The following is a 20,164-nucleotide window of genomic DNA, read 5'->3' as shown; positions in this document are numbered from 1 at the left end:
TATGAAGACCTGGAATATAAGGGTATGTATCTTTATGGGGACATTTAAGAAGGTAAGTACATTTAAGTAATAAAAGGCATGGAGCCAAAGCTCTGAATCCGCTACGTGGATACGCACTCAAAAGTGGTGTCATTAGCTCAGTTTAGCTTAATCCTCCTTCATAATAATACGCTTTAAACTTTACACCTTAAGTTAATCCATCTTAAGTTCCCCAAGTGTCTCCTTACAGGCTTAATTTAATGCCTGGCTCACATTCTGTCTGACCTTTCCTGCAGCCCTGTGGATGGGCAGAGCAGCTGCCAGCAGCCCAATCCCCCCAGTTACTGCTCTGCCCAATTCCCACCTGCTCCTGCACAGCCTCTCTGACCACAGGAACCTTGTGTTAACTGGTCACTGATTTGCTCATCACATCCCCACTGCTGCTGCATTTTCCCCCTTTCCCTCAGGAGGAGACAAGGTGGGCACTTCTGCTGGCAAAGCCCTCCAAGGCACCTCCACCTTGGTGGGAAGAGAGGTTTTGTTCCTGCTGTTGGGTTTCTCTCCATGAACTGCACCAGACACGTTCCTAGTTGAGAGACTCCCTCGTACTTTCCCTGGTCTTTTCTTTCTCCCCACTTGATCTGGGATCTTCCCCTCACCCCATGTGAACTTTACATCCTCACCTCTCTCATTTCTGCTATCAAATTGACTCCAGATCTCCAATCCTGCTTTCATGGGCAGGCTGCACGGAGACCAGCTCTGCAGTACCAGCCCAATGCCTCACCCTGTTTCCTTCTCAAGATGTAATCACTGAGAACTGAATACATGGATGAAAAAGTGGCAGACCAACCCAGCTCCTCCTGCTCCCCTGCTCTGTGGATGAGTGACGAGACAAATGGCTTGAGCACCTGGCTGGTATGGAACTGATGATCCACATCAACAAGGGATGAGCCACTCAACTACAACAGATATGTAAGGAGTTGAGCAGTCACACCGTAAGAGGAGGGAAGGTTTGAGGAAACTATTTAAGACAAGGCATCCTAAATACCAAAACAGCCTTATATCTCATTAATACCCTTATGTGACCTCCATGGAAACCAAATAGCCACATCAAAAACTGTGAAACTAAAGGCATGCTGAATAGAAACAACTTGCTATGACTAAGTAAATTATCATTTATGAAGTCATCACAAAGTCTAGTATCGTAAATTTCCTTGTTGAGAGTGGAAACTGCAACTCCACTGACCATAACCAAGAAGAGGAACCCACGCATCACAAAATATTCACTGACAGGCGAAACTCAGCCCCAAACCAAACGTGATATTATGTTTTATTTACTTTCTCATGAATACTATTCAAAGCTGCAGCACAAGGCATCTTCCTAAATTAGACAGGAAAGCAAAGAAAGGGAAAGCTCTGGTGGGTGTGTTGAAGTTTCATCAGGACTCAAGTGGCTTGCTGATAATCCCAAGAAAAAAATGAGCCAAGTCATCCCCTTTCACAGCACCTCAAAGGAACAAACATGCAGCTGACTTAGTCCCTTGGCCTCTGCAGCTCAAAAGACTGAGGAGAAGACCAAGCAAGATTTGTAGCAAAAATCTGATGTCAAAGATATTTTTTGTGTTTTCTGATTTTACACTTTTTACCACTGTAAGAACCAATTTTATAACCAAGAGCCTTTCCTTTGCTAAACTAAAACCTGTATCCATTTGAAGGTTGCCCACCACTTTAATTATTTCAGGGAAATTCATAAAGCACATTATACTGTAACAAAACCAAAACAAATAACCAATCAAACCCAACAACAAAACCTGCCAAAGGCCTGAAGGTCAAAACTTGTTTGGAACCCTCAGAAAACAAGTTACGCTTTCCCCCATGCCAGAAGAAGTCAGTTTGAACTTGGCAGAGAGAGGAGCAAAATATCACCAGACACCTTGAGGGCAAGGCAGAGATGCTGTGGATAAAGAGGGAAAAATAGCAGGGATGTGGGATCACAGCATCCCTTGTTCAGTTGCTCAAACCGTCTAATCAGAAAAGCCCTTGGCCTGAATTATCTTACCTGCCTTGAGAGGGCTTCTTTAACTGGAAAAAGTTTTGAGGTTCTTGGAGAAAGAAAAAAAAAATAGACATATTATTTTCACAACAATTTACTGTTTCTTGAGGGAGCATTACACTTCAACAGCTCCAACAGGGGCAACAGACACCACCTAGAATAAAACTGAACCAACTCTTTCATGCAAAGGGGCAGTCCCTGACTGCTGCATGTTCAGCAGCATCAGGACACACTGTGCATTAACTCTGCACAATGGACTGTACACAGACACCTGTTTCCCATCTTGAAGCCATTATAAACGCAACCAAAGTCAGCAGTACTGGAGCAGCATCATTAAGTTATTGCACTGATCAAAATCCAAGCAAAAAAAACATGCAGAATTCAGGCAAAATTCAATTATGACTTTTCATTCAGTACTTATGTCTTATTCAGCACTTTCTAATCTCTGCTTACTCTGCGAGCCACGGCAGAAAGAGACAAAACATACTCCCTTCAACACATTGCCTTCAACTCTTAAAGCAAAGCTTTAGAGTAATTTCCTTCCAGGAAGGCAAAAATACCTGTTACCTTGCAGCAATGGCAAGTGCAGGCACTCAAGCCCGTTGAAATTCATGGCAGTTCTGTCATCAGTTTCTACCGGAGAGAAATTTGGGTCACGTCCATTTTCCCTGCAACTTGTCAGTAAGCCATTAGAAATAAATACCCCATCTTTGGCACCACCAGCAACCTTTCTTCCTTCTGATAAGGATCATTTAATCCCACAAGCTTCTCCCCAGGTGACAGGGCTGCTGCAGACTGAGGGGTGTGTACCCGGGAGCACCGGCACTACACGTCACAAGGTCACTACAATGACCTTGGCAGGAGAACCTGCCAAACCCAGGACAAAAAACAGGGACTGGACTTTAGACTACCAATGCTGAACACTGACAGTCAGACAAGGAGGATCATTTCATATTAAAACAGATCTGCAGACATGAAGTAGTATTTTGTGGGCTTTAGCCACCAAAGCAACTGGCAATTTTTAAACTCAATTTGGCAATTTTAAACTGAACTTAAAGGAGTCAAGTCTGAAAATTAGCTTTCTCCCAAGAAAATCCTCATGGTGATCCTAGAGAATACCATCCCAGACAACTAAGAAATTTAGAGCTGCTTTAAGAGTTTCAGCCAAGTGTCCTCCTGTTATATGCCTATCAACAAAGGAATTGGCAACAGCCCATGGATAATGATTGCCAAAGGAGAGTTTCAGCTCGCAATCACTAACAGAGAACCTGTGCTAAAATCCAACTTAATAATCACCAAGTTATGTAACCCTAAAATCCTAAGCACATCAACAGCAAAAAAAACCCCAAGTATCTGCTGGTATTAACAGTTAATTATGCAGTTAGCTGAATACTGATACCAAATACTCTCTTTTGATTTGCATTTGCATTTCAAAAGAGACAAACCACAGTTTTAATTAGAAAATACATAATTATGCCTTTACCAAAAAGCTTTTTCAATACCACATTCAATAATAAGTGATGAAAATGTACACATGACAATAAATACTCTGTTTTAAAGTTCATCAGAGAAAGGTATTGAAATACCAGAAAAGGTGCTCATCAGGTATTGTTTTATACATCCATTCTGCCAGAGCTCATTGCCACTTGCAGTGGTTTATCAACAAAATTACTGCTAATTCCACATGCAGAGGCAATTCTCCTCTTACACCAACAGTGCCTCAAAAATCAAGACTTTACTCACGCTGTCACATAGAGCCTGGCATTTTCTGGAAGTCAACTGAGGCATGTCTTCACCTCATACCAGTCTAGAAAAATGACTTCCTAATTTTATTTTAAATCACATTTAACTCTACAGAGGAAGTAGCAAATCAAAGCATGTGAAAGGCATTTGGAGATGCCAGCAAATAACTCATCGATGTGTAGAAAGATTAACGCAGCACCATGTTCAGAGAGACACTTGCAAGGAACAAACCCCTATCCTAATCCTCCTGGCCAAGGACCTCGAGAGAAGTGAAAAGAAACCCTCCCAAAAGGCTTGTGGATGTCCCAAAATCATGCTGAGACAATACTAAGAGAGCATAATTATGCCATGTTAAATGTAAAATCATTGGGCAAGTCTTCATGTTAAAGTCATAAAAAGTAACAGTCAAATCCTTTTGAACACATCACAAGCTGGAAACCTGCCAGAACATTCACTGGGCCAACTGATGATCAAGATGAAAAAGAAGTGTTTGAGAAAGATCAGAAGAGTTAAATGAAATCTTCGCATGAGTGCTTTCCATAGAGGAGTCCAGGAAGGCTCTGCACCAGAGCCTTTTCAGTAAGCAAAGTATGAGAACTAGTTTCAGACTAAAGTGTAAGTAAAAGAGGGTTTAGAAAGACCAGAAAAAAAAAAAGCAGTAAAATGAATAGTAATAAATCACCAAGACCAGATGGCATCCATCCACGAGCTGTAAAGCAACTTAAATACGGAATTGCTGAACTACTAACCGTGCTGTGCAGCTTATTGCTTAAATTGCCCTTATAAAAGTCATGGAAGGCGACAAACGTGACTGATTTTTCAAAATGGGTCTGAGAGTGGGAAGGGAGCACTCCAGAGACCAGAGGCTAGTAAGTCTCGTTTCTATATCTAGCAAAACGATTGAAAGAGAAGTATGAATAGATAAATAAATATGCTGTACGGGAAGAAAGTCAGCAGAACTTCGGCAGAGAGAGGTCACGTCTCACGGATCTGTAAGAGCACTCTAACGATAGCACAAGGATGTTCTCGTGGATACAGGCAACGTCTGTACGAGGGAAATGCTTTGCACATGCCAGGTCTAGCTGCATCCCACAGCCATATGGGGTGAGACCTAAGCAAACACCAATCCTCTCCTCCTCCTCTCCTCTGCCCTCGTTTCCACACAAAGGAAACTGGGGCATGCATCGTGGGTATGGGCTCTAATACCATCTGTCAGTGTGCCAGCACGGGTAATTACTGGTCTAGGACCTGCACACTGCTTTGCATGAAGAGGTATGTGGGGATGCAATCCTGGCAAGGTTGGATTTTAAAGCTATTAAAAAGATCTCCTGAAAGCTCTTAAAGAGAGCTTAGGGATAAGGAGGAGGTCTCTTCAGGGATTATTAGCAGCTTAAAAATAGGAGACTGAGGGTAATAACAAATGGACATCTCCCACAAGTAATGGAGGTTACCAGGGAAGTCTCACAGAGCTCCACGCTGGGGCAAGGACTGAGAACTGTGCTCATATATCACCTGAAAAAAAAAAATCAGACCTACGGAAGTGATAGGGCTCGCTGATGACTCCAGGGGATGAAATCCAGAGCTGCCTGTGAAAGACTGAAAAATCCTGCAAGTCTGTGTGGCTGGTTGACAAAATGGAAGGTGAAAACCACTACATGGACAATGCAGACAGTATAATCACCTCCCATCATACATACAAAACAACAAGATTAACAAACATCACACAATAAAGAGACCTAGGCATAACCTAGGAGAGGTTTTGGGGGGTTTCTGCCTTTTGAAAATGTTTGCTCAGTGTTTGTCAAAAAAAAAAAAAAGTGAAGACGTGAGAGAAGAGTCAAAAGCAAGACAGAATTTGTAATTTTGCTACTGCGTCCACTGCGCCCTGAAATCAGCATGTCAGTCTGGTCTCCTCCCAGAATTAATACAATGGGCTGGCAAAAGCATGGAGGGAAGAGCTGAGGATGGCCAGCGATTGCAGACAACTGATATACAAGGGAGGATTACACTGACTACCTGATTCTTCAGCTCATAGAAGAAACAACAGGACTTGACGGTGATCTAAGTGACGAATGCCACACATGGGATGAGAAGGATTATATCCACTATTACTACAAACACAGGAATGAAGTGGCACTCCATGAAGTTATCAGTCACCTGCTTTAGAAACATCTCCAACAACCAAATATGCATGATTAAACTGTAGAAGCGACTGCCACGGAACATTTTAGACGTCAAGATTATAAATGCATTCGAAAAGTTATTAGGCAAATTCACAGAGGAAAGGTACAAAAGGCACAACTGTCCAAATGCAATCTCACATTCAGAAAGTACCCAAAACACTGACTGCTGTAACAGGCAAATGAAAAAGTATCATTTTACCCTTGTCCTGATCTTAAGCTTTCTTTGCAACTGGCCAGTTTAAAGGATGAGAAACTGTGCTAGATGGACCTTTCTTCTAGTAGTTTCCACACTTTTACAGATCTCCTTAAAAATACTTTATCTCCTGTTTTCCCTTACAGTTTCACAGTTTGAACCAAAACACTCTAGAAATATAGGAAATGTTTAGAGATAGAGGCATTAAAAGGCAGAGACTTTAGAAATTTATGCAAAGAAATCAAATCTATTGCTTTGCCCAACAAATGACCTGCTTACAAAGAAAAAGCAAAATAAAGACTTGGAAAATCTAGCTGAAGCATATTACATCCATTATGTACAGGTATGACAGCAGCTTTTCAAAATTTCCTTCTGTGTCTGCTCTATCGTGGGGTGGCCATGGAACAAAATCCTTTCACGTACATCTCTGGATGGGAACTAAGCTGCACTTAATGAAAAAGTAAATAATAGTAACAACATATATAAAAAAAATACTGATAAAGATACTTCTTACTGCACTGACAGTTTGTATGAATGCAGTACTCCTCATCAAAATAATATATGCATACAAAAATCATGCAGGGAGGATCATCAAGGAGTGCTTGATGACCTTTTAACAAGATCAGGGATCACACACACAATTTATTAGCAAAGAGCGAACATTGACAACTCCCATCAACCATTGTTCCAGCAGCACTAATTAAAAATGAGGGATTTAGAGACTGCCAGATGAAAGAGATTACAAATATGTACCTAAATTTAGAAACTACAGGATTAACAGATTGCAAAAGAAGCCAAAAGGGTTAACAGTCACCATCCTGCAGAACATAAAAGCAAAAAAGTAATCATTTAAGCAATAAAAAAAGTTACTTATTGGCTTTATCACTATTCACAGATGATCTAAGTAATCATCCCCCCTCAAACCCTCAAGGTATATAAGGTTAAAAAAAAAGTTTTTCTTAAATATTCAGCTTATTTTATTACATCTATCTTCCTGCTGTTACCATAGAAATCAGAATACCAGGAAGACTTACAGGCTTCAGCACAGAAAGGGCACAGAGAGGCTGCTGCATCCTTGCACTGCCTTATGCAATACCAAATCCTAATGGTCCCAGCTTCCACAAGCATATATTGTGAGAGGATATTAGAAACGTAATGAAAAGACGATGAACATTTTATTTACTAATAAAATATACACAGTTATTAAACATAGATTTAAAAGAAAATCTTAGCTATTCAGCTGAGCTACGTCTTAATTCTCATTTAATTTTATGACTTTCCTCAATGTTACAAAATCCTCTGCCCATCCACATCCCATGACAACACTACCATAGAAACTTCACAGAAATCCCAGTGTACTGAAGCTATTTTCCCTGCCTCTCTCTACCTCATTTGCTCTACAACAACTTTCTTATTTGAAAAATGTATGCTCTGTTTTTCTACTCTATTGCTAATATCAACCTCTGTCTCCTTTTAAATGTTAAAACCTCACACTTGGGACAATTATCAAAAGCATAGCATGAGACATGCTTGAAATACTACAGTTTGATTTTACTGGAAGTTAAACCTTGCACTTTAAAGGGTGTATTTATATTAATTTGTAATAAAATTAGTTTGTTAAACTACACTACATACATAGTATGTATTATTTAAAAATATTTGGAGTAGATGATTGAATTTTGTAATGAAAAAATCCATCCGTACTGCACTACAAACTATAATAGCCAGTAATGTCACAATTGCCTGAAATGGAAATAATGAAAGGACAGCCACTTCTGCATTCAAAATCCATGGCCTGAAGCCTCACCTTATCAGTCAAAAACACCAACCAATATATCAATTGGTATATTCTGCTCTTAATGTTTTGTACATAATATTCAGTAAACTGCAGCCTCTGCTGAAACCCTTTTACTGTAAAGACTGAGCTGCATATGACTTAATACAACAATTTCAGAGATTGAAAAGAGACATCACTGATCCAAATGCTTGTGAAAACTGGTCCCAGTTTTTAGACTCAGCTTTTCAAGTTCACTTCAATACTTTCAGGTACTGAATGCAATACCTAGTGCAGTTCTTATCAGGCAAATCCTCAAGTCCTTGACTAGGGTAAAAAAAAACAATGACAGAATAAAGTACAATGGTCAGGAAATTCAGAACCTGCATACTTATGCACCTATGATTTATTCTTTATGCTGCAGATGACAAATCGAGAAAAATCAAAAGAGAAAGAAAACACACAGCACATTAGTCATTCAGTGCATTTGCAAAATACTGTTGAAATATTGATGCTGTACTTTAATGTACTAAAGAGTCTCAACATGGTGTGTCTCAGCATTACTGAATTCTGCCAGTATCCCACATCATTGCTGTTTTACAGCTAGATAAGGCTGGAATGGTAAATAAGGTAATTTTAGGGTAAATTCTCTAAAAATAGTAAATGATCGTGGAATCTTGAGCCTCTTCAGAAGTCCCCAAGGATTCAGAAATCCACAAAGAGATCATGTAAAACTTAAAATCAAAAGATATATCAAGACCTGTGGGGGAACTCTGGGGTCAGGCTGTCCTTTTGGGGTTTTTAAGCCAGTAGAAACCAACACATGCCAAAGAGGAGCAGGGCTTGAGTTTTAACAGTCGTCAGCAATTCCACAGCTGGGTTTTTGCCCAATGGAGAAATAAGAAGTCACCATACCTCTTCCAGTGCAGTTTGCCATGAGGGATGCAGTTTCTGGCTTCCAGCTGGGAGGAGGAGACGTGCTGGGAGCAAAAGCCATGGCTCCAAAGGCAGCCCATGTCCCACTGCTCCCACTGGTTTCCCACGTTGTGGGAGCGAGGATCCCTGCCATTCCATGTCTTGGCTCCTGTCAGGTTTCTGTTGGCAGTGCTGCACTCATAAATGGTTTTTATTCCTTCCTGAGCCTCTGAAAGGTTGCCAGCCAATGCCCTGACTTAATGTATGGGTGGAAGCAGATACCTGGGATGTTGCCACCGCTAGCCGGCGGGACAGCAGTGTCTGAGCCCATTACAAAGTAAGCAAGAAGAAGCATCCTTTGCCTTTCTCTGGAATTTAGGCATCTGACTTTTCAACTGCAAAGACAAGCTCCTACTATTGAAAGATTGGATTTCTTCTAGACAAGAACTGTCACACTACCTCTTTTCAAAAATGTTGAGGACTTTTCCTTCAAAAGGCCACTAACTTAGCTATTAGTTCACTGATTAATTCATCCAGTAAGGAAAAGACGAATGGAATTCGCAACTAACTTCCCTGCCTTCAAGGACCATATCTTAAAAATTATATTTTAGGCTGTTCCCTGTAGTAAACAGTGTATTGTGCATAGTTTCAGTCAGAATGCCTGAAAACAAGCTAGTGTTACAAACCACTTTGTTTTGTTACATCCCTTGCTTTGTTCTTGCACCCATTCCAGGCAGCACCACTCAGTTTCCTGCTTTCAGTTGTGGGTAATTCTACCGATTTAATGCTCTGGACTTGAATTGTCCATGCATATGCCTGCCTCAGGTTGAATTAGATTAGAAAATTTCAGCTTAAGTCTTTGGTTAAGCCTTAAAGAGAAATTTTCTCCCTCCCACGAGTTAAATAAACAACAGACTTTTTTTTCTGTAGGATTTCTGTTACTTTTGCAGTAAGAATCTGAAAAGTCTCAGAGCTCAGGGCTTGAATTAGGGACAGTCTTTTGCCATGTCTTAAGAAAATCTTCCCCATTAATATCCCTCTGTTCTCCCAAATCCCTAGATCCATTCAAGGTAAGGCTTTCTCAACGGCAACAAATGAAGAAAAACACCAATAGTCTCTTACTACATAATCCTGTATCATCCCTACATTTCATCCAACCTGATCAAAGGAGTCACATGAGAAAAATATTATGGCAGAGCATAATCCCTTAAGGGATTGGTTATGGATACATTCTTCAATGCATATGCCCAAAAGGTTTAAACTATGACTTCATGGACCACCTTAATTTTGGAATTTTGCAACTTCCTGAATTTGAGTTTGCACAGCTTTAGGAACTGCAACACCTTTTGAGTGTTATTACATATGCAACAATCATTCTTTAAGAGTGTTTACCCGCCATAGGAATTATGCGGTGTCATGTATACGACAGTCTTTTTAACGATTTACTGTGGATTAAACCCAAAGCTTGTGCCTACAGAATATTAGTTTTGATTGCAACTACTACGCTACAAAAGAAATGGACTAAAAAACCACACATGCCATAACTTACACAAACACAACATAAAATACACACTGTTCTGTTTTATGCCTCTTTTCAAGCTGTTTTTAGGCATTTCTGCAACAGGCCGAGCAGCCATTTTCTTATCCCTCAGTTGAAATCTGCACGTTTACTTAAACCCAATTAAATCAATGGAATATATGCCTGATCCATAGAGACAAACAGTACACTTAATTAGACATGTAGCATGACTAAATGAAGGCGGACAAATATTTCCAGCCTTCCATAAGCCTAACAGGAAATCAAACCACATATGAGAAGGGAGGCATTTTGCACTGTATTTATACAATCAAAGTTACATTTAACAGCTATTAACAACAGGGATCCTCATTTGTTATTTGCCTTGTTTACAGGCCTTCAGAATAAGAAAGAAAATAAGATCATATATCATGGCCTTCCAGAAACATTACGACTTCCTTTTATTCACAGTAGTTAAGAGTAAACGGAAAATTCATTTAACATAAAACAAAGCCACATAATTCTGCTAATGCCAACCTCTACTTTCACTCTTTTTTAACTGTTCATTGAAGAAAATGCTGAACCCTCTGGGGCACTGAGTGTATGCTACTGGCCAGGGACATTCCTGATTTTTTCTTGCATGGAGACGGGAAATGACCTCTGCAGACACAATATGAAGAAATACCAAGAAAATCTTGGCCAGGTGATAACAGAAAGATTACTCACTCAAGCCAGCAGAAGAAAAAGTCACTGTAAAGCATCTCCCTTTCATTCTGCATCAATTAATACAGTCCTAAAATGCTGAGGACAGTAAAACACTCAGAAAGTGGCACGCAATGAACTTTAGGGAGGTCTGATAAAACCTTGTGGCACAGAAACAGAAGCCAATACTTAGAACTACACATTACATTTCCAAGTTCATGGTACTCAAAAAGTAAGGTAAGATTAGCCTTCAGCAACTCCAGAGCAAACCCTCAAAGCACTTCACAAACAGTATTATGCTTTTTGCTTATCTGAATGTTTTCTACACTGAGCTGTCTTGGCCAACTTGCATAATCCCAGCAATTCTCTTACTTTACTTCAAAACTGGGAAAAGGACTGCATCTCTTGAACTTAGAATCACGACACAGTAGTTTGGGAGGGACCTCTAGAGGTTTCAAATCCAAATCCCTGCTCACAGCAGGGCTAATATCAAAGTTGGCACAGGCTTTGCCCAGTGAAGGTTTGGACATCTTCTAAGCCAAAGACTCCAAGGTCCTTCTGGGCACTTGCTCTGCTATTTCACCATCTCTTTATGAAATGTCTTCTCCTGTTGCCCAGGAGGCAGTTTGTTGTGCTAGACTTGCAATCAAAAACTCATTTTTCCACTGAGCACCTCTATAAAGAGCCTGATTTCATCTTTTCTACAACAACTCCTCCAGAAGCTGAAGATTGCAATTAAATCCCCACTGCACCCAGCACAGTATTCTCCTGGCTGCATGAGCCCAGATCCCTCACTGTCCCAGTCAGCCCCCGACCACCTTGGCCAACCTCCACGGGCTCTGTGCAGTTTCTCGACAACTTCCAAAAACAACTTGGCTGGAGAGCCCAAAACTTGGACTCTAAATGCAGTCCCAAAGACCATCCTGAGTGGTAACAAGAGAAACTGAGAACAAATATCAGCTATGATTCCCATCAAGTATGACACATGAGCAAAATGACAAAAACCTCTCCTATTGCAGCAATGTGGCCATTACTGTTTTGGAGTAAACACTGATCTCCTACTCTTTTATCTCCAAGGAAATTTCTTGCCCTGATTAGCTACTTCAAAAGCCCCCGTCCCCTTCTCACAGCTCCTGGTAGTTTATTTTTTGTCTATTTAGAAGCAACTGCCTTCTGCTACCTTTGGGAGCTTTGCAACGAGTACATTACTAAATATGCAGAAGACCAGACCACTACATTACATATATATATATATCTGATGTGGGATGTTTTAATTTTGCACTCCATGATGACACTGCATTCCCTTTTTCTAACCTCAACCTCAATATAACTCTGCAGGTACCTCCCTTCCAGGTTTGCAGCATAAAACTCACAACTGATCTCGACTTCTGGAAGTTGCTTCTATCTGTAGTATCACAAATGCTAGCAATGCACACACTCTTTTGTTTGCAAGCAGGATTGATTTCCCTGTCCAATAAATTTTGACCCCCTGACTGATTTTCTTCAGATGAGGGAAAGCTGCTTTTGTGTTTGAACTTTTAGTCTGCATTTCCCCAAGAGAACTAAACTCTTCAAAGTTCACATTTTCACTTAGCTTTAGCTGCAGATACTATTTTTCTTCTGTGATAATTCTCTAATGTCCGAGTCGTAATGGAGGTGCTTTCAACAAGGAAAATGGCTGACATTACATTTTCAACCACATGTAATGAATCACCAGTCCACCCTCTTAAAAACAAACCAAACCAAAGAATCCTCCTTTGATATTGCTCACTGCTTGGGGACCAATCTCATACTCATTAATTATTTAGGAATTCCTAAATCAAAGACAGACTATTAAGACGGACAGCGACAAAGCATCTTCTCCAAGAAAAAGATTTCAGAATGCTTTAGGGGATTGAGTGGTAAGTTATTTTTTTATAATTTTTTTCCTGGTTTTTTTTTTTTTTTCTTCCTTCAAGTACACTCACATCTTATTGATTATGTCTCATTTTTACCTCTAGAAAAAAACCTCAACCTTCTGGGATAAGCAAATGATGCGACCCTCATTTGACTGCCTGTGTATTCACTTAGATTTTGACTTTACTGTCTTGTAATAAACACTAGGAGAATGGAACAGAAATTAAATTATAGTCATCAAAAGCAAAGCACTAAACACACACAAACTTAAAATATGAAAGAACACATACTCAGACAGAATGTCTGATCCTTCTTTTTGTCTGAATGCATCATAAAAGAAGTTATGTTTCATTACTGAAAAAAACATTTCGGCTTCTTTCATGGTTGCAAAGAAGGGTAATTAAGACTGTCAAGAAAACACATTGAACAGCTGTATATTGTTAACAAAAGCACCATTATATGACTGCACTGAAAAACCCAGTAATTTAAACATTCGCATTTCCTAGAAGTTAGACATTTTTCCAAGCTCCAGTAGATACCAAGAAATGTTCTTTCCTATAAATCTTGGTCATGTATCAGTCATATTTCAAGCCAGTAGGATGGTCCTAATTTGAAAACACATCCACATACATAAGGAGAAGTGGATGGCAGTATCAAAGCTTTGGCAATTGAAAAGTGAGTCACTGAAAAAAAAACCAAACAAAATTTAGCTACTTTTTAAGCCTGAAAACCAAATAAAGACAGAGGAAACCTTCCAGCCTGTACCAAAAAGGGCCATTAAGGAATACTTACTCATCGAAGATCAGGTCTGGAGCAAAATAGAGGAACTGGCTGTTTGTGTGTTTGTATGATCTCCAACTCAAGGCAAACGATGACAGACACATCCATGAATACTGAATTAAAGTAATTTGGTCCTCAAGAGGCAAGTTTCTAAATCCTAGAGACGAAAACAGAAAATACCCATAAACAACAAAGGTTGGTCAAACCATCACTGAATACATTGCTCATTACTCTTCTAGAGTCCACGAACAAGAGTAACACTCCCATAAAGGATACTTCTGAAAAAACAAATCCGTAATTTTTCATTCTAGTGACAGAACTCAAAGAGACTATTATTCAGAATGAAAGTTTTTTAAATATCAGTCACAGACATATCAAACAAACATTACATAAATCAAAAAACCCGCAACAATCTTCTCTCAGATGTCCATCCGGCACCTCCCATTGCGTGTTTTTTCAAACAGACTCCATAGATTAAAGACCCAATTTGTCAAGCAAATAGTTCTTTGACCTAAAAGAAACAGTCAAGTGACATTTCACCAAACGACTCATCGTCCTACCTGGAAGTATCTTTGCCCACTTCACCACCTGAATCATCTGCTTGCCGGCCAGGCGGTTTAAGGTGGAAAGCAGGTACTCCGCTGTGTCTGGCTTCGAGCTGTCATATCCTGCGTACACAATCTCCGGTTCAATGCTTTCGAGGATCTTAACAGGAGAGGGAGTAAGTGCTGGTGAGATAGCAGACATGTGGGGGACAAGTGCAGTGTTTACAGAGGGCTCGGTCACAGGTGCAATGTACGTCGTCCCTTCCTCGGGGCTCTGGGGTGGTGGCTGCTGCCGCTGCTGTGGTTGCTCCTCGTGCATCCCTTTCAATTTCCCCAACTTTTTGGACTTGCGGGCTGTGAAAATGAGCAGCGCAAGAGCAAAGTCAGTACAGAAAGCCAGCAAAACCCTTGGCTTTATAGAAAATGGAAGTAGAAGTATAATATCAAAGTTTTTAAGAGAAACAGGTGCGGAACCTTAAGAAATACTTCACTGCCTGCAGCATTGGCACACTGGAAAGACGACCAAAACAAACCTATAAGCTCATTTTCATTGCTTTACTGGATGTTTTTATAGATGACAAAATGTCCAGTATCTGTCTCCATGCAGACACGCATAAAACATCCTAGTTATTGTGGTTGGTGCCAACTAAAAATTTCAGAACTGTATCTGTTTTGTAGCTTAAATTAATCACTTATCACCTACAAGACTGCGATTCATGTTCTCCGTTGCATTTGGTCATCAAAAGAAATCTGCCAAAAATAAGCAGATCCAGAGCATTCCTAAGCTTTTGCCTCAACTGGAAATGTAGTCAACCTATTCTGAACAGCCCAAACTAGTCAAGTCCATTTGTTTCCGCCTCTTTGATACTTCCGTAAGAGTTCTGCCCCTTCTCTTGAGTAATTCCGAAATAATGCTAAAAATATTTACCCACTTAAAGAAAAAAGACTGGGCCTCATGTAACACCTTTCTCACTGCTATCAACATTTCTCGGATGATTTGCCTCCCCTTTTCTTTTAATTTCCTTTTTTTTTCTTTAATGCTACCCTTCCTACTTTTCTTTACTAAATATTTTTAGAAGACAGCAATGCTACGGTGCTTCCACTTGTTGAAGAGACGCCAGACATTCTCTGTGGGTTGCATTCCCAACTTTGCCATGTGAATCAGAAAGCCAGCAGAAAGCTCTGCTCCTGCCCCAGCAAAATGATCTTGTAGCATGAGGAAGGAATGGGAATTAAAAATCAAGACAATTCAATTAAAAAAACACACATAAAGAACCAAACAAAAAGCCCACCACCACCCTTTTCACTATAGGGAAACATAAAAAAAAAAAAATATAATCTTTAAAATCAGTAAATAATGAACTAAATTTAAATGTTTGCAGCTCTTTCAGAGTTAACTTCTCTCAAATACAGTTTTTCTTATCTATCTGTTCACACCTAAAACCCTTGTCTGGACTTTTATCTTCCTGTCTCTTGATTTTTACAACATTCCTTTTACTGGCATCAGTAAATACAAGCCTATCTCACTCCTACTTGGAATACTATTGCAAATACCCTTCTTAGTCTATGTCCTTTCCTAAGTCTACCTCCTCAAGTTTTTTTCCGTGTCATCAATTCCCCTCCCTCATCTTTCCTTAAATATAGCACCTTTTTGTAGTTTTAGGATCCTTTCTGGTCAACCTCCATCTCATCCCTCCTCTCTTCTCCATTATCAAAACGTTCACTTCCACTCCAACTCAACATGCCACGCCACTGTCTCCTGGGAAGTTTTCAAAGCTTGCTCTATGTGCTTGTTCCTGCTCCTCCTGCTACGGTGCAGAAAACTGCCCAGTAAGACCCACAGAACCACCTCACTGCTCTTCTACAAACCAGTGTTTTAAGAAAATTCTCCTCAACAGCGGAGTTGCTACTGCTCTCAGACCACTGCTGGTGACAGCAGGCATTAATGTTTTACTGCTTCCTTGACACTGGGGCTGCCTGCCCAGAGCCAGAGGCTGGGAATGAGCGAGGCAGGATACAGACGCCCAGGGTCCAGGACAATGCACACCCAAGTGCAACAATAGCCTGTTGTTTTCAACACTTCCTTGCTGGGACAGTACCTTGAACTCCGAGGAGCTGGTTCATCTCAAGATTCAACAGAAAAATTTATTTATTAGGGTAAACATCGGACATTGCTACAGAAAACAGCGATGTTACTAATCATACAGAAGATCTTGAAGGTGCCCAGTCAAAAAGAGATGCTCCTTGACTACTGTCTTCAAAACCTGAATACAATTCATTAGTACTGCAGCACATACTGCACGGAGCAGCGAGTCCAAAATCTGAACATCAGTTTGGTGTTGTTTCCATTACACTGTAAGGGATCTTCACGGCTGATCTCAGCACCAACAACCTCAGGTGACCTACAGAAAACTTCAGAGATCTTTGTGTAACTTTCATCACCTTTCCTTCAGAGAGTTGAAGGAAATTAATTTCATTAATTGATGTATGTCTGCTTTCAGCATTCCTTATTTTCTCCCTGCCTGCAGACATCCAGATCAAGTGAGGCAGGTTGAATTTTTTAATAAAAGGTTTGAATATGCAAATAAAGATGTGCTGGTCCTAATAAAATTTAGTTTAAAATTCTTTTGTTCAACTAACCACACATACTTAAAAACTTCCTAATTATTGGAAGTGTCAGCACAGGTTACAGAGGAATAGCTGTCATTTGAGATTATAAGGAAGAAGTGAAACAAGTATCTGTCAGGAAAGGTTTCACTGCACCTTATTCTGTCTCAGGACAGATGAGAAGATCCTTCTAAAAAGTCCCTTCAAATCCTATTTCTTACTTTTCTATTATGAAACTCTTAAAAAAGCTCATTTAAACAATGAAGCAGAACTGAAGGATTTTTTATTCTCTGATGCATCAAGTTACACGGATATGGTATCTATTCTTCAAGATCTAATTTCTGATACTAGCACCCAAAAAGCCATCTTACAAAGCAGCAGCTGATCAAACATTTTGTTAAACGAGCCTTTTCCTCACTCTGCAAAATAAAACAGAGAGAGTTACAGGCAAAGCAAGCAACCCTAATAAATTTAATCCTGAAAAGTATGTGAAAATACTGTTGTTCCCCATTTGGTGCAGTTGTACCTATATGACGACATCCTGGTGAAATCATTGTGATCATTAAAGACAGTTTATATTTATCTTAGAAAGGCAAAGTAGAATTTACAGATTTTTCAACAAAATAAACCCGAAAAGCAAAGCAAGGATGGCCAAGTTCAGTAGAATGTCTGATGATGAGTTAACAGAGCCATTGGCCATTGAAAACAGTTTAAAAATAAGCCTGAAGGAGTGGATAGAGATTGATGTTTGCTATTATTATTCATTAAGTTTATCAGGCACTATTTTTTTCTGTTATCAAAACAGGACTAAAAATAAAGAACTTTACATATCTTTCATGTTTGCAGAGGCAAAAAAATGCATTCATGCCATAACTACACCATAACAAAAAAATGTATTGGTTTACCAGCCCCATCAAGTATCTAGCAACACAGACAACTGATTACATACTTAGGCATAATTTTTTATGTTCTATTCTTCAAGAGTTTTTCATTAAAAGAAAAAAAGAAATAACATTCTTCGACATATAAAACTGGCATTAAAATGTGTTTTAGTTTCATTTTCTTCCATTATAATGCCTTTAAAATGAAGCTGAGAAAAACATTACTGCTTGACAGTCATGTTTACAGTGAAGAAAACTGTATTTTTCATTTGGCTTTATGCCAGTGCTGTAGCTCAACTGGTTTGGTAACTCCCACAGAAACCAACAACTAAAGATTAAATACAAACTCTGAGCAGTACGTACTCCAAGTCGGTCTTTAGAAGCTGTTTTTCACATTTCCTCTCTAACTGCGATACCAACTACAAAACCGACTAAGCCACCTCTGAATCAGGGGTAAAACTGAGTGCAAAAGCCATGTTCATCAGGACTGCTCCCTGGACATGCTCTGACTCTCCACACAGACCACAGGATGGGGCAGGCATGGGGCATTTCATGTGACAAAGCTGAAGTCTGAAGCCTGTTTGGGGTTAGGACAAGAATTTCATCCAAATGGCTGCACAGCAGTGACTGTGTATTATCTATAACTGCAGGACGCCTTGCCCCTCCTGTTCAGTGTTACTGCAGCCAGGATATCACATTATAAACCTTATATTTTTAAATCACCTGAGATAGAGTAGTAATTGAAGGAAAAAACAATAATGAAAGACACTGCCTATATACCTGAGGTTAATACTTCAAAAACCTGACACGACTTTGGTTGAATAAGTATTTTAGAAGGTCTCATATATTCCAATAAAAATAACTAAAATAAGGTGAAGCATTTGAAAAGTCATGATGTTGGATTTTTAAAAAGGCACTTCCAAAAGACCTCCTCTGTAGCTCTAACAATAAATTACAGTATAACAGAGGAAGAAATAAGCCACAAGTGACAGACAACTGGTTCCTTAGTATTGATCCTTCACATGTAAAGACTCCTGTCTCAAAGCTGGCACAAGGAGGCCTGTGATCTCAGGATTGAGAGTTTTTGTGCCATCTGTAAAACACTAAATAGGCTTCTGTTCTTCAGGGAATGCTACTCTAAGTCAAATAACAAGACATTTATCTGAAAGTGTAGTTACAAGATAGGTAAATTACTATACTCTCTTTTTAAAAATATCATAGTAAACTTACACATGCTATACAAGTTGGGTCTAGAGGGAGCTAATCTATACTCCCTTTGTGCCCAGACAATATACACAAATGAAGTTATGGAATCTAGACACTTCATAACTATTCTTCATAAGCTCAAAATTAATAGTTTTCATCAGTATTATTTTTAAAAATACAGGATCCAGAAATGCTAGAGAGCAAAATGCTATCAAATAGTAGATAAACCCCTGATTTAATTCAGCAGTTTTAAAAGAGTAATATCTTGTTTGTAGAATTGTATCAGTGTTCAAATTTAGCAAATAACGTAAAATGCTCTGCAGATTCATGCTGGTTTCCAGTTCTTTAAAGCAAAATGTGAAGTTTAGAAAATTAGTCATATTTCTATGTAGAGGGAATTATAAGACTTGCAATGATAATGCCCTTGAATCAGATTTTTTTTAAAGATGATATTCAGAGCTTGCCTTGATGTCTATCAAAAAGATATTTATTATTTGTATAGCTAAAGACATAATATTGATTACAAAGATCTTGTTTTATCACATGTGTAAAGCTCTGCCGGAGCCAGGACCAAACTGATCCTGACCCAACAGATCTTTATTCATTTTGCAGGACATACCTGGATCCGCAAGTGATATCAAAAGCACATTAAAAGAACATATGCTACCTCTAGTGCAAAGCAGAAGGAAAGGGGAAACCAAAATGGACACAGCACAGGACACAGAAAGCGATGGAGGTTTAAAAAAAGAAGAAAAGGAGAAGAGAACGTGGCAACTGGAGTAAATACAAAAAATGTAAAAGACATAAGGTAAAAAAACACTACATGCACTTGAAACAAGGTATAACTTGGGATTATTTCAAAGTATGCACTACACTACTAGTGGTCTAGGCAGCCTGAGGGTAGACAATATGCTGCAAAACAAACCCAACTCTGACCACCTTTAACTGTGCTGGCTCTGTATGCCATGCCAGTGTACATCTGCATTTCAAATACTTGAGCTTCTCCATTCAGGTCCGAACTTCAGTGCCCGAGCACTGCAGTTGAGCTACAACCACCACCACCTTTCCAACCTCAACAGCTGTCAGCTTTCTCCCTTCCACCCCATGCCAAAAGCTGGAGAGCTTTCCTGCACACCCTTCCACTGCCACCTGCCTCTGCTCTCCAAAAGCAACCTACAGCACCTTGCTGCA

General features: G+C 39.6%; 1 protein-coding gene across 4 annotated transcripts in view; it reads right to left on the bottom strand.

The window, feature by feature from the left end:
• NR3C2 (nuclear receptor subfamily 3 group C member 2) overlaps nt 1-20,164 on the bottom strand; it is a 205,386-nt gene that overhangs the window by 20,887 nt on the left and 164,335 nt on the right. For all 4 annotated transcript variants that reach the window (XM_027732834.2, XM_039391008.1, XM_039391010.1 and 1 more), the window contains exons 5-6: nt 14,295-14,633; nt 13,747-13,891 (exon numbers count right to left, since the gene is read on the bottom strand). In XM_027732834.2, coding sequence (XP_027588635.1) covers nt 13,747-13,891; nt 14,295-14,633 — 484 coding nt within the window. The remainder of the gene's footprint in view (nt 1-13,746; nt 13,892-14,294; nt 14,634-20,164) is intronic.

Source organism: Pipra filicauda, unplaced genomic scaffold (assembly GCF_003945595.2).
Source record: "Pipra filicauda isolate LSUMZ 115617 unplaced genomic scaffold, ASM394559v2 scaffold8_size5757611_pilon, whole genome shotgun sequence".
Lineage (NCBI taxonomy): Eukaryota > Metazoa > Chordata > Aves > Passeriformes > Pipridae > Pipra > Pipra filicauda.
Note: the sequence above shows the minus strand (reverse complement) of the source record. Positions and strands in the feature narration are given on the sequence as shown.